The sequence below is a fragment of the Anopheles nili genome, chromosome X, assembly GCF_943737925.1.
Source record: "Anopheles nili chromosome X, idAnoNiliSN_F5_01, whole genome shotgun sequence".
Taxonomy (NCBI): Eukaryota; Metazoa; Arthropoda; class Insecta; order Diptera; family Culicidae; genus Anopheles; species Anopheles nili.
In genome coordinates, this window is record NC_071293.1 from 10,724,984 (window position 1) to 10,741,036 (window position 16,053).

Genomic DNA, 16,053 nt, shown 5'->3' on the forward strand with positions numbered 1-16,053 from the left:
GCGTCGAACGCTACGCCTTTAGAGATGGGACGACCTGCGCAAAGAGGAGACGAGAAAGTGGTTAGTTAATTGGCCCACGATCGGTGTTGTTTGAGCGGAAAAACGGAAACACTGAAACATGTGAAAATAGGTGGCTGGCGCATATTATAATGCCCGATCAACCGTACCGTGCAGGTGAAACGCAACGGCTTCGGTTCTTGCGCTTGACGTTGGGTGAGAAAATTGATTCTTCTCCGGCTGCACAGCCCCCATTCGGCGTGGTTTCCATTACATGAGAAGAGCGAATCTCACGACATGTCGAGTGGAGCCACACAACAGAAGAAGATGAAGAAAAACTGGAGGAGAAAATGATGCGCCTCGTTTTGAGCGATCGAACTCGATCGCATCTCGATTCTGCCGCCATGACGCTTCACTTTCTGGCAAACCGTGCCACCGTGACGATCGTGGTCACTTTCACTTGAGCTACCTACACCTCCACCAGGCGCCCGGCAGTCACCACACCTGCCGTATTGGTGACGGCCGATGAAAAAGAGTTGATTTATTTGTTTGTATGGTGATTGGACAGTTTTTCTCATGCTTTACATTCCGAGCGCTGTGGCTCTCACCTTGGGGAACGGATTGAGGAAGCCTAGGCTCGCTTTTGGGACGAGAAAAAGAGGGAGAGCAAGAGAGACAGAGAGAGAGAGAGAGAGAAAATACCGTGGAAGAAGTAGAGTGCAACGGAACCCGTTGGGGTATGCATTAGCATCTCTACGTCAAAGATGAAGCTGTTTAGCGGTTTCTTTTACACGGCCCATTCGTCAGTTGAGGGATGAGAACAAACAAGGTTGCAAGATTTGCCGTAATACCTTACACGGACCTCCTTTGTTGCGCTCGTTGTACAGGTGTTTGCGAAGAAAAAAAAACCCCCCATACCCGAGTGGTTCGCATCCATCCACCAAAGGGCCCGTTCATTGCGCCAACATTGGTACTATCGTTTTCTCCTCCATTACACACGATTACAGCCAACCAACAATGGCTGCCGGCGGTCTTGAGTGACCTACTGACAAACGTCGGACGTGCCGGTGATTGGAGGTGATAAAAAAAGGGAAGAATCCCCATAAACTTCTGCCGCCCAACCGGTAATAGCTGCAAATGACGGGGAAGCCTCTCATTAAACACGGCGGCCGGCTTGTGACGAGTGCAATCTGACAGCTGGCGGGATTCACGATGGCGGCATTTAACGGCACCGAAAGTGCTAAATTCGACAAGTCACCGGGGGGATGTCCCGCTAATGTGACTCTCGCAAACCGGTATCTGGTAGAGCGATGCCCCGATGCGCGCTGTTGGTAGAGTGATTGAAGGCTTCCAGCTCATTACATCTGGCTTGGAGTTCACCGAAAATTACTCGCTCACGGCTTCAGTGAGCAGCAGATCAAGCGCTAAGGTTCATCGGACCAACGCACGGGTGCCCTAATCAGGCCGTTTCTCACCACAGATGAATAATTCAACCACAAAACTCATAAATCCTCTCGATCGCGACCAACGGAAGCTTCGGTGCCGATGAAACCGTTAGAAAACGGTCATTTCCGCTTGGAACGTGGCGGCCCAAAACCCACCTCGCGTTGGTTCATCGGTCAGAGATGACGCTCCAAAATGGCGGTGGTGGTGGTTTTTTTATTTCTTCTTTTTTTTTCTGCAACCAGCGCGAAACCAGCTCGTTATCGCGATGGAGAATCCGTTCCATCGCGAATGGAATGCCGTTCTGTGGCGCTTTCACTGCCTCGGATGGAGCTGAATGGGGGATGAGGTGCGAACACCTCGCAGAAGAGGTAGTGAAGGTATACGAAGCGAAAAAGAACGAAAAGAAAAGCACATTGCGAGCAGCAGATTCAAGAGGCGTGAGGGCAGAATTTAATTTACAGCCCAGCTTGCGAAGAACACACCTGACACACCTGGATTGACCGCAAGAATACCTCACAGCTCAGTCACACTGACTCAAAAATAAGCCTCTGAAGCCTGCAGACTGGTGTGCGAAGGTGTTCGAAAAATCTCAGCAATGCACCCCTCTCGCTATCCCAGCGTGTCGCTGTGAAACAACCGGAAATGGCGCCATTTGTCAGCCACCGTTTGACAAGTCTCACGATCCCAAACATGGCGCAGTGTGTATGGAACGTCCAGAAATGGCACCGACTGCGACACCGGCACCTTCCACCTGCAGGTGGTTCCGACACCGAATTTGTGGGAAACAAACGCGCTAATGAAAAATGGCCCTCGAAACGGTTGTTGCTGATCAGAAATTACCATTTATCAGCCAGCACTACCGCGAGAAAGCCATCCGAGGGAGCAAAAAAAAGGAAAAAAGGGAGTGGTGGTGGGGGGGGGGGGGGGGGGGTGGAAGCCGCTGTTCCACTATCAGCCCATGGTGTAAGCTGGCCAGCCCAGAGGTTGACCTGGCTCTGGCAGGTTGTACACTTCCAACAGGCCGCCTGCCGCCTAGAGCTGGCAAATCGTCGCAAAGAAGAGGCGAACCAAGAGAGAAAGCCTTAGGAGGCCGCCCGGTAAAGGAGGGCACACTATGAGAAAAAGAAAGTTTATTTTACTTTCCTCTCGTTCGTCTGTTCTCTCTCTTTCTCTCTCTCTCTCTCTCTCTCTCTCTCGCTCTTTCGCTCTTTGAGGAGGACTGCGCCGCACCTAGCGCAGGAATGCGGCTGGCCTGTCAAAACGGCAAACTTGGCCTCAGGTTGCAGGGGAGGTATGCCTCGGAGGGTGAAGTGGCATGCTCGAGTTGCAACCCCCTTCTTCGATTCACAACCCCTCTCTCCCGCACAGCATCCACCAAAAGGGGAAGATCGCCCCTAATGGATTTTTAATTAGTCAACAAGAGGCCGCACGCCGTGCGTTACGAGGCAGGATGCCAGGATCTCGGGCAGGACCTGTCACCTGGAAGGACAGAGGAAGAAGAAGGGGAAGGAGGGGAGGAGGGCAGCTACTGAGACACGTGCCGATCGGCGATGTGATCCCGACCCAATCTGACAGTACTCGAGGCAGTACATAATTGCAACCCACGGGGGATCGGTTTTGAAGTTATTTTTTGCTTTTTTTTCTCTAATCTCTATCTTCTCTTCTTCTTGGCCTTCACCCCCTCGTTTACGAGCCTAGACCTACTGTCTAGCGGATCTTGATTACGATTGCTAGAAATTCGACTAATCGGACCAAACGCGCCGGCAAAGAGAAAACTCGGACGACGAACGGTATCGCCGGTGTCGTTTTCCCCGCGGCTCAACTGCTCTGATTTTCTCTCTCTCTCTCTCCCTCTTTCCGTTTTCCCTCCCTCCCGCGTGGTCTAAACGGGGAAAGATAAAACTACCCACAAGCGCCCCATCTGCCATAGCGCCTTTCCCTCCCTTTCTCGCTGCAAAAGCCGCGTATTCTGCGCGAGGTTCGTTCAATTTTTGCAAGCGGTGAAATGAGCTATAATAAAAAGACACACCGTTACGGGGTAGATCTCCCTCCAGCACCACGAGATATCTCGCGCCTTCGATCTGGAAGCGCACAAGTGGATCTCAGCCGGCAAGTCCCCCTCCCCCCTATGTCAAGTGGGGGCTGTTTGCGAGCCCCCCCTTCGAGAGTATGTCAATCCGAAACGGCTTCACGGCTGTCACTCGCAGCTGTCACCGGCGAGACCCACGACAAAGCCGCCTGGGCGGGCGCGCAATAAAGCTGCTGGACAAATGCAGGGTGGGGAGGGAGGAGAGGGAGGCAAGATGGACTCACCCTCCCCCCTCCCTCCTTCCCTCTTGAGCAGAAGAAAAAAAAATCACCGCTCATCGACACCGTTCGGGCGCCACCATGGTGGCCAAATCAAATCATTGGCTCCCCGAGCCTGTGCCGATTGATAATTGACATTGTTTCAGACCGCTTTCTCGCTCTCTGTGAGAAGGGACACCAAGACCGCGGGAGCCCCGCGGGCTTTGAGCGGGGGGGGGGGGGGGAAGAAAAACCATTTAAACGGTCCGAGCCGAGAAAAAAAAAAACAAACCCATCCGAGGGAAACGGGACGAGAAACCGCACCGCAAGTAGTCATTAGATAATGACAACTAATAACGCTGCGGTTTATCGTTATCGGGACGGTTTCACCAGGGAGTTTATTTTCCTGTCGTTTTCGCTATTTTCCCCACCATTTTCCCGACCAAACGGGGGAAGGAGGAGGGGGGGGAGGGAGCGGGAAAGCGCGAGTAATTGGTGAAAGCAAAATCGGTTCGGTTTGATACCGTGCCGCGGTGAAGACGAAACCCCGAAGGGCTGGTAATCGCTCCAGTAGTTCCCGGGGACCGTTGACGTCCTCCGCCAAATGTTATTAGATGCGAGCAATTGTTTTAATTCACCTTCAACAGACACACGCACACGGCTTGAACGACCTCGTGAGGAGGGTGTACTAGAGCGAGGCGAGGGTTGTCGTGTTCAACGCAGCAAGAAAACGGCAACTACGACAAAACCAAACTCTCCCCATCCACCTCGAGGGAGGTCAATTTCCCATTTGGTCCAATTTTCCAATTCTTCCACCCAGCGCGTGGTCCCGTTGCGGGAAGAGCACCGGCACAAATTACCCAATCTCGGCACGAGGTGGAAATGATATGAATTAAACATGTGGCTCTACAGCGGTTGGCGCGCGCGCGCGAGCACGCGGGCACGCAATGAGCGCAAATCCGTCCGAAGCTGACGGAGCTGACGGAGCTGACGGAACTGACGGAACGGACGGACCTGACGGACCTGATATTAACCCCGATATTAGCGATTCATCGGCTCCACCGAACCGATTGGCTGGCCGTGTCTGTGCTCATCACCTGCTGACCGATTTCGCTCGCCCGTTAAGGAAGTGATGGATGGGCAAGAGCAGGACGTCGGATGGTGAGAGAGCGAGCAAGGTACGCGCGCGTGAGAGCACCAACAGGGTTAACAATCGCTACGGCAGCATGCCAGCGGTTGCAAGAGCTGCTGGGTTTGGCGGACAAAACGGAAAGAGAGAGTGCCGCCTATGAGCAGGAGATGAGTTTCACCAACCCCATTTTCAGGGGCGGGCTATTTTCACCGCTTGCTGGCGAGCTGGCGGCTGGGGTTGGGCTATCAATCGGTTAGTTTTGTTGCCTTACTGCCGAGTGCACCCTCGAGAAGGTGTACGAGGTGGGTTTTGTGGTTGCGAGCGGCTGGTGCCGGTGTACAGAGCCGTGCAATCACGGCTTTCCATTCCGCTAATCGCTTTTTTTTTGTTACAACCTCCCGACCACACGCGCGCGTTGTGGGTTTAACGGCTTGTGGCACATGGTTGCGGGCCACGTGCTCAATGGCGCGCATGACCTTAGCTGCAGGTGGACGTATACATCATGTGGTTGGCCTCTGGAGCGGGATGTTTGACCTCTGGAGCAGGATGTTTGACCTTTGGCGCGTGCTTGTGTCCTTCCCAATACTCCCAGCGTGTGGTTCTTCCTGACAACCACTCAGTAGACTACCCACAACACCCCAACCACACGGTATAAACCAGCGAAAACTGGAGCACTACCATAAGCACTACTTGCTCACTGACACAAATCGGCGCTGCGTTATGGCGCGTACTGCTCGCAAAGCCAATTTGCGACGGGTGGAAGATTCACCCGAATGGAAGCCACAAGCCGCTTTTCCCCCTGCCATGGTGGAAAGCGCCTTTTTTTTCTTTTCATTTCCTTCACCGGCCATTATCGTGTTTTGGCTCACGCAACATTAACGCCATGTTTCACGGTGTTCCGGACCCGTGCACGTTCGCTCTCCGGCTTCTCGGGCTCTCTTAGCAGGTTGGGAACGTTTTAGCTTGCCTGTTTGCTCGTTTCCCGGTCCTTTCTCGAACCGCAGCCCGAGTGAAGGCACACCAAAAAGGGGACGAAAGAACGGGGAAAATGGAGAGAAAAAAAAAGCAACACGCATGCCAGCAGCATCTTCTGCTGCACTTGCAGCGAACGTAAAAAGCTTCAACGTTTCGACGGCGTCCCATTCCTGCTAAATGTTTGCATCTCTCTCTCTCTCTCTTTCTCTCGTTCTCTTTTTCCCTCTCGGCGTCCCTCGCAGTCTCTCGCTTCCACCTGGCACAAATACCACCGGCCAGCAGTGGCGAAAAAGGTGCAAATATGGTATCGTGACAGCGCAGCGATCGAGCACGCGCGCAGCTGAATGCACCGTAGGGATCCGATGGGATGCATTCTTGGGTGCAAGGAATGCAACTCCCTGTTCCCACATGAGCTATCCCCGGTCTCGGGGATCTCGGGCAGGGAAAGAGAGAAAAAAAAGTCGAGCGAGAAAGTGAGCGGAGTGAAGATATCGCGTTTCGTCTCGATACAATGGTGGGCAGCTTGACCGCCTGGAACAGGCGATGGTCCGGAAGAGCGACGACACACGCAACTCGAACCAGCTGAACGTGAACCGGACCGCGTCCAGAAGCTGGCCTATGTAGCCTAGATACCGATCGGTAGACCGCCAGAAAGGCACGCTTCAAGGGCAACCCCTAATAAGGGCTAATTAACGGCTGATTCCTGAGATCTCCCCATCCTGGGATGAGTTACGTACCTGAAGATCCGTCCAAAATTGCACCGAATCTCGCAACCGGTTGGGAGGTTGCTTTGGGCGCCGGGATATTGGAGCTCGGTTGAGTGAAGAATTGATTGTACGATCGTGCGAAAGCTTGAAGCGTCCTAGCTGCAGAACTCGGCGCCAATTTGCGCCATTCGATCACACGGCGAAAGGACTAACGATCAAAGGGACAGCACACCAACCGTTACTGAGCGAAACGCGCGCAATCACACACAACTTCAGCACACTTAAGCTTCCGGATCTCGGGCCGGATACCACGATGCGTTCTGTCCGACGTTTCACACGATTACGGACGTTACAGAAGCAGCACTACACCTACTCAGGAGAGACCCCAACCGGTCGGGAATCAGCCCTCTCGCTGAACACAGAACTGAATGTAAACCCCCGTTTGGAGAAATAAAACCGATCGAAAACAAAAAAAATCACACACCACAACCTGTCGGAGGTTAAGAAAAAAAAAGCCCCCTCTAGCGGGTCTCTAGCAGGAAGCTCTAGCTAACACCAAACAACCTGGTATTCGCGGTACCTGGCTGGCCAACAAAAAAAACGAACCAAACCCGCTGGAAAGGAGCCCAGCACGTGCGATCGCGCGCAGAGTCAACTGAGAAGTGTCCAGCCGAGCAGCCCAACCAACACGACGTAGTGGATCAGAAGCTGGCCTCCAGACCGAAAGGGGTCCAAACTCGCCGAACCGGACGAGACCGCACTCAACGGGAACGCGGTACACCCGATCGTGGTGTCTCGCTCACACTAACCGGGAAACCTCATCTCGCGGGAACTCGAACGGAAGATCGGCAGTGGCGATAATGAAGGAGCGACGAAAGCTCGCGGCCGTGTGTGGGGGCTTTTTTTTTGTTTTTTTTTTTTGCTTCTTCGTTCAATCGCTTTTCTTCTCACATCACGCCATGGGTTTGTGTGGGTTTTCAGCTCGTGTGTGTGTGTGTGTGTGTGCGTGGTTGATAGCACCGTGGAAGCCTCGCGGAATGGGCCAGGACCCAGAGCCACGCGCCCAGCTTTCTCTCTGGGGCTTTTCCGCTCACCGGCCCGTTTGTGTGTGAGTGGGCAGCTTGGAAAGGAAACTGTAAAGTTTGCTCTTTCGTGGTCGCGATGTTGGAAGAAAGTCACCGAAAGCGCAGACTTCTTCGCGTTGCCATTCGCATCGCTGGGAGTACCTTTTGCCCTGTCCAGATGGCATGGCATGTTGCTGTGTAAACAACCACCTGACGTTCGAGAGATATCGAGAATGCTGCTAGAATGCTGATAGACCTCTTGCTGAAGATCTCTCTAACATGCCTGGATTGGAGAGCGTTAATGAGACAGCAGAAGAGCTAAGGCAGTCAACTAGAACAGCAGTTGCGGTTCGAACCACAGGACCTGTTGTAACAGGTGGCGGACTCATTTTTCTCCCCAACAGGTTGCTCCACTTATGCGCGACAACTTCGTGCTAAGGGAAGAGACCAAAAATGCTGCAGGTGTTGATCGTCAGACGTCGTAGTTCACGGTCACGTTTTGAGACTGTGATAATCACGCTTTGTTAAGATACTCTTTCAAAATTAATGTACTCAACCTCCCGACGAATGTACAAATCTTCGATTGCCCTAGAGCATTTACTCATGTTTTATCAAATCCACATCATCTCTCACAATTCTTCCCATTATAACCGGTGCCGTTGCTCACTGGGTTTGTTGCTCGGTCCCTTGCACGAAGCTGGAAAACCGGCCGCTGATTACTGGACCATCAAAGTCCATGCCCACGGCCATCTGAGCAAAACTAGCCGACCGTGTGAATATTGCTCTAACCAGCCGTTCTACTGCCCCACGCCGGCTGTATCTAATTGTGTCGCTGACTGGTTCTTCTATCCATCCTAATCGGGCGCAAGACCAAGACTCATCGACACGCCGTTACGAGACGGGCGGATTGTGGGCTCCTCTGGGTCAGTCTTTCGGAACTGCGGCAAGCAAGCTACGCCTGCGAATGCGCGTGCGTGCGTTCGATCGCCTTTTTACGCACCAAAGGCTCATATACGCTAACGGTTCCGGAACATCTTGTCGATTGCCCAACCATCGCAGGTGCCTGGAATAAATGAACGCAATCAGCTCCCCATTTTTTATAACACTTTTATTTTATGGCACTGACTGCGTGGTGCTCGAAAAATCAAATCTCGCATCATTTGACACCTTAGCGTAAGATCTTTTCTTTATTGATGGATCCGGAGTAATGTCACTAGTCTGCAGGTATTATCACGTATCAGAGTTGACTCTTTCTTTTCTTAGGATTGTTCTCGGCAAGTTGTTGGACAAAAATAAATACCTAGACTGATTGCAACGCTTATCTTTTGATGCAGCGTATCACATAATGCTAATCCCTATTATGATGTAAAGTGCGCTGTGAATGTCAACACTCTAGGCTTGGTGTTAGCTCAAACTTGACTTACTTGACTTGGCCACTCGGATTAAGGAGGTTGGAGGCTTGTCATGTAGCATGCAGAAATCAGCAAACTATGATCGTTTAAAAGTAAATGGAAATAAGACGATCAAGTGCTCGAATATTAGCCAGCAGAGATTAGAAGTTATATTGAAGTGATATTAGAAAAAAGTTTCTATGTAATAATATTTTTATCTACCCTATTTTATACCAAACAACCTTTACTTGCAAGACATGCGTTGCGGCTTGTCTTAAAAGAAAATATAACAAACAGCGATTTGAATCAACGGAGAATGGCAAACTGGATGAAATCATCAGATATCAACACGAAACGAGCTCGTTATGTGGGGATATATGTTCCGGATTGGATGCAGACTTTTTGATTTATTGCCCATTTATAGATAACGCTATAACGCCGCTGCGCAAGTACTGCTGCTACCGTGTGGTTGTTTTATAGTTGTTCCACGTTTTGTGCTCAACTGTTGCCAATCCAGCAGCATTTCCTACTCTACTCTGCCTGCTGCTGTTGCCTGTTACCCTGGGCGCGCATGCGTACGTCTATTCGAAGTGGCGACTTGCTATACGACAAGGTTAAGCAAAAGAAAGCAACCACCAGCAGTGAGTTGTACAAAAATAGAACAGATTGTACCACATGAGACGCCAGAACTAGAAGCGGTTGCCGTTCAGCCCTTCTGTTGTGCTTTCAAATGCTCTTTTTCTCGTGCTACCTTAGGAGGTAAGTGATTCGTCAATCGAACACTTGCCTCAGAATTTACAGCTCCAACGTGCACCCACTCTTCCCCAACATCGATCGGCATCGTTAGTAAAATGAGAGTTAACGAAGTGTGGCGCATGATTTGTCGTGCAACAACCGCTTTTTCGATAACGTTCAGCCCATTAGCAGGAGTTGCCCTACATGCTCGCTGACCGATTGATTGGAGCGTATAACGCTGTAGAATGCTACCTCTGTCGCCTCTATCGGTTGGTCAGCCATCAGGCACTGTGTTAGAGGACGCGAACCATCGCCGGATACGCCCGGTTTGCGATGGTTTCCGCGTTTTCCGCTCGGTCGAAGACTCGATCGTTGCCCTATTAATCCGGTCGCTGATGATGGATCGCTTGATAACGTCATGCAAGCATTTGCGTCGCTACAATAGGGGCCATCGCTTTCACTCTTCTACACTCTGTCAGATCGGAGACGCTAGAACCCTGTTGCTCGCACCGTCACACGATCTGTACGCCTAATTACACTGTGTGCCGCAAAACGGCAACGCTCGCTGGGAAAGAATCGAAACATTTCGCACGAATTTAACGAATTTGTGTGCAAGCAGGAGCAGCAGCTTATGTGGTCACCTTGAAGATCTTGCAATTTAACGATCCGTGCTTCCAAATTGCACACTTCACCTTCACTCGGTGCGGCACCTACTGTTACCTCCCACCGTTGTAGGGCAGAATCGTGCGCGTTCCCACTTGTCAGCGGCTCTTAACGGACGGTAGAAAGGCGGGAACATCGCGAGGTTGTCGGAGCGCAGGGTCAGGAATACCCCACGGGGAACTCTTAGAACGCGAATGTCATCCTTTATACTGTAACTTTCCGGGGTGCCGCGAGCCAGTTTGGCACGGGACGTTGACACGAACAGCACCGTCCGGGACCTACCGAGACCCTGCCACGTCCGGTGAGCTACCAACACCGCAAAAGTGTATCCGAGACATCCTGCCAGCAGTGACGAACTGACGGGAAAGTGTGCATAATTTTTTTCTTACCGCCGGCACGATGCAACAACCGGATGAGGGGCGAAATGAAGCGAACGGTAGGGTTAAAATTGTCTGCAAAAGTGTGAATCGCGAGCGGGTAGAATCTAAAGCATGTACTAAGTACACATCACTATAGTGTAGGGATTTATTGACTTCAAGGATGGCGGATTATTGGAATTACCAGCGATCGGCCTCTCGAGCGGGTGAAATCTTGAAATGCACGTGGTGTGTAGTTTGCTAAAGCAATGCTTGAATCTGTAAAGGAATTATTTACCACACGGCGGCTGTAGATAGCGCTCTGGCTCCGGTCTTATCTTTAGTTGTTGCTACTTGGTAAAAAGAGCATTCCTGTTTTCTACCATCTGGTACATTAAGCTTTTTGAGTAGCTATCCCGATTGGTGCGTGATTTAAATTCCAACGCATGTTATATCGTGATTGTGATACTTGGATGAACAATTAACCACCTGCAGTAGCGAACTACCGGTTCTAAATGTAAATGATAAGCGTAATCAAAGATCAACGAGGTTCTTTTGATTCACACAAACATTTTGGTACAATTTGATCAGCTTATCAGGTGGGCAGCTCACGAGCCACCCGGGCCGTCTATCAACATCAAACAGAACACCCGCACAACGTCCTATAACACCAATCAATCCGGATCTTCTCCGAAACCATCAGAACATTGACCTGTGCCGGAAGACAATAGCCCCATGTTTGCAAGATCGCACTCATAGCTGTAAATATGTCTTCCCTCTTTCCAGCTACTGCAACGGAGAAGCAGAAGGCACCCGAAATCGTGATTGACCCATCGCAAGTGTCCACAAATGGTGGACCTACGGTGGCATCGCACACCTACACCGAAGCACTGGGCGTAGCCGGACAGGGTTGGTTCCACACAGTACTACTGCTTGTCACCGGCTGCTGCCTGATGAGCGTTGTCAACGAAACCGTGAACGTTGGCTTCATCATCTCGGCGGCGGAATGTGATCTTGGGCTGAGCTTCAGTGACAAGGGACTGCTGAATGGGGCCGGGTTCTTAGGTGTTGTGTCAAGTTCGTACGTCTGGGGGTTCCTCTCCGACACCTGGGGTCGTCGACGAGTACTACTGCTCGCATCGGTTGGTGCTCTCATCACATCGGTGTTGTCCACCTTCTCACCGCATGTGTGGGTACTAATCCCTGCTCGCTTCATCGTAGGTGTATTGTAAGTGTGCTACCTCAGCAAGAAACATCAGCTCGGCTTCAGAGGCAACTACTGCTAACACCTACTCGATCTCGTCCTTTAACAGTGTTTCGGGCAATGCGGCAACATCGTACGCGTACCTGGCGGAGTTCCACGGAGAGTCATCCCGGGCCAAGGTCATTTCATGGGCAGCCATGTTTATGGCGATTGGGTTGATCTTCCTGCCGGTTCTTGCATGGGTAGTGATACCACTCGATACCGAGCTCGAGCTGTACCTGTTCGGCATGCGGTACTCGATGTGGCGCGTCTATCTTCTTCTCTGCTCGCTCGATCTGATTCTCATCATCGCCGGGCTGCTGTACCTGCCCGAGAGTGGAAAGTTTCTGCTCACCAGCGGTCAGCAGGAGAAAGTGGTGCAAATTTTGGCCAAAATCTATCACCTCAACCGGGGCAAACCCGAGCACGTAAGTTAGCCGGTATTGATCCGTCGGGTGGGTTGGTGGGTGGGTGGATGAATGCAGGGGTGGTACGCAGGGGTGGGAACTGGGCCGCGAAGTTGCTGTGAGGGGCCCAGTTTCCCGCGAGAGAAGAGCCCAAGGTGGGGTGAAAAACCCCAATGATGAGCTGCCGGTAATTGGACATGGGAAAATGGGAAAGCGACCAAGCAGGGTGAGGGGGGTCCTTCATCTAAACACCTGCCAAACACACCTTCGTCCCCCTGCTCTGGTACCATTTCCCCTTTTCACAAGGGTTACAACTAATGAGCACCATTGTTTCCCCGTTGCCGGTACTACTCCTATACCAGCGAATCGCACATTTCATGCCACTAATTCGCCAACGCTTCCTTTGCTCCCTCGCGTCACCGTGACGTCTAGCAGACGTTCCCCGTCAAAGCGATCACCCTGGACGCGATAGATAGCGCGTACGCCGACGAGATGCAACGCCGCTCTAACCTAGGCCTACGGTACCTCTGGCAGCAAACGGTACCACTGTTCCGGGCACCCTTACTGCTCCACACGCTCAAGGCTTCCGTGCTGATGTTCGGCCTGTTCGCCACCTCATCCGGCCTGTTTCTCTGGGTACCGGACATCCTCAACACGTACGTCCAGCACGAGGAGCTACCCCTCTGCGAGGTGATCGCGCTGATGCACGCGAACAAGACAACCGGTCGGGATCACGCCAACACCTGCCCGATGCCGGTCGATGCGAATGTCTTCATGATCACCACCGCCATGGGTGTCGTCTTTCTGGCGTGCTACATCCTCAACGGTTTCATCATCAACCGTGTCGGCAAGAAGGCGTTGCTGAGTAAGTGACCACCTGAAGTAGAATGGGCGGTTGAGGGTTGTCTCAACCTCTCTGTGAGCCATCAAAATCGAACAATTATTTGCGTGTGTGTGTGTGTGTGTGTGTGGCTCTTCTATCCTACTCACCCTTATCCACCCTCACTCACCCCCTCCCCCCTCTTCCCCACCAAAAAGCCTCACCCTTCTTTAGGGGTTGCTTTGAACGCGCTTTAATTATACACACAGATGGAATCCGGCACATACGAGTGCTCCGGTTTTTTTTTTCCCAAAGCCGAACCTGCGCCGACCGGTGCACGATTCATTTTCCATTTTTCCTGCACCCCCCCCCCCTACCCTCACCCGCCCCTCTCTTTCTCTCGTCCACTTCTTCATGTGCTCACGTTTGGATACGCTTTTCTCCGTTTTCCCCACTCACGCAGACGGTTGGTTCGTGGTGTGCGGCCTCTGCGGGCTCGCCGTGCTGTGGACTTCCGATTTCTATCTAACGCTGGTACTGATTGCCGCCTTCGTCTCATCTGGCTGCCTCGGTGGCGTCCTAAGTGCAATATCGGTCGACCTATTTCCGACTAATTACCGGTAAGTTTTTCCCTTCCGTCTTTTTTTTTTCTTTCTTTCTTTTTCTCTCCATTCCGTTTGTGTTGCTGCTGCCGTTGTTGCCTGGTGTTGTACCATTTTCTCTCCCTTTTGCGCGAGGCACGGACGAGGTGTCGATTGGGTCGTGCTGCTTCCGATTAAGCCTACCTCTTGACTCTCGGCCGCTACACATCACATCACGCCCTTAGCTAATACGCGCGTGTGTGTGTGTGCGCATGTGTGCGTGTGTGTGCCGAAAGGGGGCCACATTTCGCGACAAACATCATCCCCTCCCCAGGAAGAGCGCGTGGAAAAGAGGCAGCAGAGGAGCCAAAATTGTAATATTAATCATCGGTTCCGTTGGGTTTCTTTTTTGTGCCAGTTTGGATTTTCCCTCACATCCCCCGGGTAAAAGGGGAGGCAGGAAGGGAATGGTGCCTTATGTGAATTTTCCGATGCTTCCCACAATCGCACGCATCGTCTTGAATCGAAAGTCTGCCAAGCGGGCGTGTGTTTGATGCGAAAATTCGACCACTTTCAGCAGTGAGCAGCAATTTTACGTTGCTGTGGGATCTAATTTTATTGCACGTTTGAAAAAAAAACGCTTCCCGTGAAAATTGTATTGTGTGGCGTTTGACAAGGTAATTGAAATAATTGAAAATCTCGGATGTTGTCGAACAGCACCGTCACCTAATTTTACTTGCTAGCTTTTGGGCATTGCAGGCTTATCATCATAGGGAATAAAGGTGTACATTTCTGCTGCATGAAGTAGATCTATAACGCTCTAGTAAGTCTAGGAAGACTCGACAATTCACACCTTACTTTGAAATATTCGACGGGAAAGCTCAAACTTAAAGTCGAACGTATTTTGGATATTCAAATTAAGAGATAAAAACAAGATCTAGTCTCAACAACAACCAGCAGACTTCCTTTACCCATCGGTTGTAAAAATCAGTCGAGTATAGGGTTAAATTTCACTCAACCTCCCTTGCCATTATGTTCATCACCCGCACCAAAGATACACACCGAAATGTTTCACCAACCCCATCTCAATAGCTGCTCGCTTCTTTATCTCTCTTCCCGGTTTATACACCACGATCGAATCCACCTTGCGCGCCATCTTTAATTCATCAACCAACAACGGTCAACGCGTCAACACGCCTCCTCCACCTGCCGCCCGATATCCACGACTTCCGGCACGATCCAACTAGGGCGATGGCGATGTGTCTCATACTGATGACGGGCCGGTTTGGTGCGATGGCCGGCAGCAACATTATCGCCTATCTGCTCACCTACAACTGCAATCTGATCTTCATCCTGTTCGGTGGCTCGCTCTTAGGTAAATATCCTTTGCACCATATGTCCGTCTCGCGTTCGTCCTCTTTTGGGGTCGTTTTTTCGGGGGATTTGTTTGGCCAATCTTTTAGCGTCATTCCACCCGGGGAAGGAGCGATCGTGGCCTCGTCACGCACCGGTACCAGTTATGGCCCCGAAAAAAAATGCGAGCAAAACCCGCGGATGTGGCCACTGGAGCCGATAGCCAGCGGGTTAGGTGCCGTTACAATTTCAAATCAACTCTCACCCTTTTTCCGCGGTTTCCCGCGGCTTGCCGGGTACGAAAACTGACCGCTCGAAGGTGGCCGGAGTCGGTTACGAGGCTCATACTAATAACCTTCAGGTGGCTGCACCCGAAGGCGTCTTTGCGATACGCTGGTTTTTTTTCTTTGCTTTTTCTTTCGTCTCGTATTTATTCCTACTGTACAGTTTTTTTTTTTTCATTATCAATGTTTCGTGTCTCTCTTTCTCTTTTTTTTCTGTTGCTCGCACCATGCCCGGAAAACTGGATGGTCATAACCCTCGCCCCATCAACCCGCAACCTGCCGTACTAATAAAACAAAAAAAAATACACCCTCTAATCGACGCCACACCACATCACTACAGTTTGCGCTCTAATTGGAGCAACCTTAACGGAAACGTGACAGAAAACTATTCCAAAAATGCTGAACCGCTGCCGTACGGTGGATGCAGCCCATTTTCCAGAGCCCCCCTCCTCCCGGAGCCGTTAATGAGAACACTAAATATGAAAATGCACCCGCACACACACATGAGTATACATAAATTAGCTATTTAAGGACATCCCGGTGTACTTGCCCGGTCCGTAACGAGAAATCGGCGCGACTCTCGGCGGGAAAACACGCACCGGGCACCCCTTGA

General features: G+C 51.4%; 1 protein-coding gene across 1 annotated transcript; it reads left to right on the forward strand.

Annotated features, from left to right (window-relative positions):
- The first annotated feature begins 10,795 nt into the window (after nt 1-10,795).
- Nucleotides 10,796-15,818, forward strand: LOC128728958 (synaptic vesicle glycoprotein 2B). Its single transcript, XM_053822609.1, has 7 exons — nt 10,796-10,832; nt 11,539-11,980; nt 12,066-12,423; nt 12,838-13,267; nt 13,686-13,842; nt 15,051-15,178; nt 15,781-15,818. Exons 1-7 carry the CDS (start codon nt 10,796-10,798, stop codon nt 15,816-15,818), a joined length of 1,590 nt encoding a protein of 529 aa, XP_053678584.1.
- The last annotated feature ends 235 nt before the right edge of the window (nt 15,819-16,053 follow it).

Excerpts from the sequence above, each read along its gene's own strand:
- LOC128728958 (XM_053822609.1), top strand. The coding sequence starts at position 10,796 with ATGCAACAACCGGATGAGGGGCGAAATGAAGCGAACG. Across the intron at positions 11,981-12,065 it reads CGCTTCATCGTAGGTGTATT|TGTTTCGGGCAATGCGGCAA; the intron begins GTAAGTGTGCTA and ends GTCCTTTAACAG. Across the intron at positions 13,268-13,685 it reads CGGCAAGAAGGCGTTGCTGA|ACGGTTGGTTCGTGGTGTGC; the intron begins GTAAGTGACCAC and ends CCACTCACGCAG.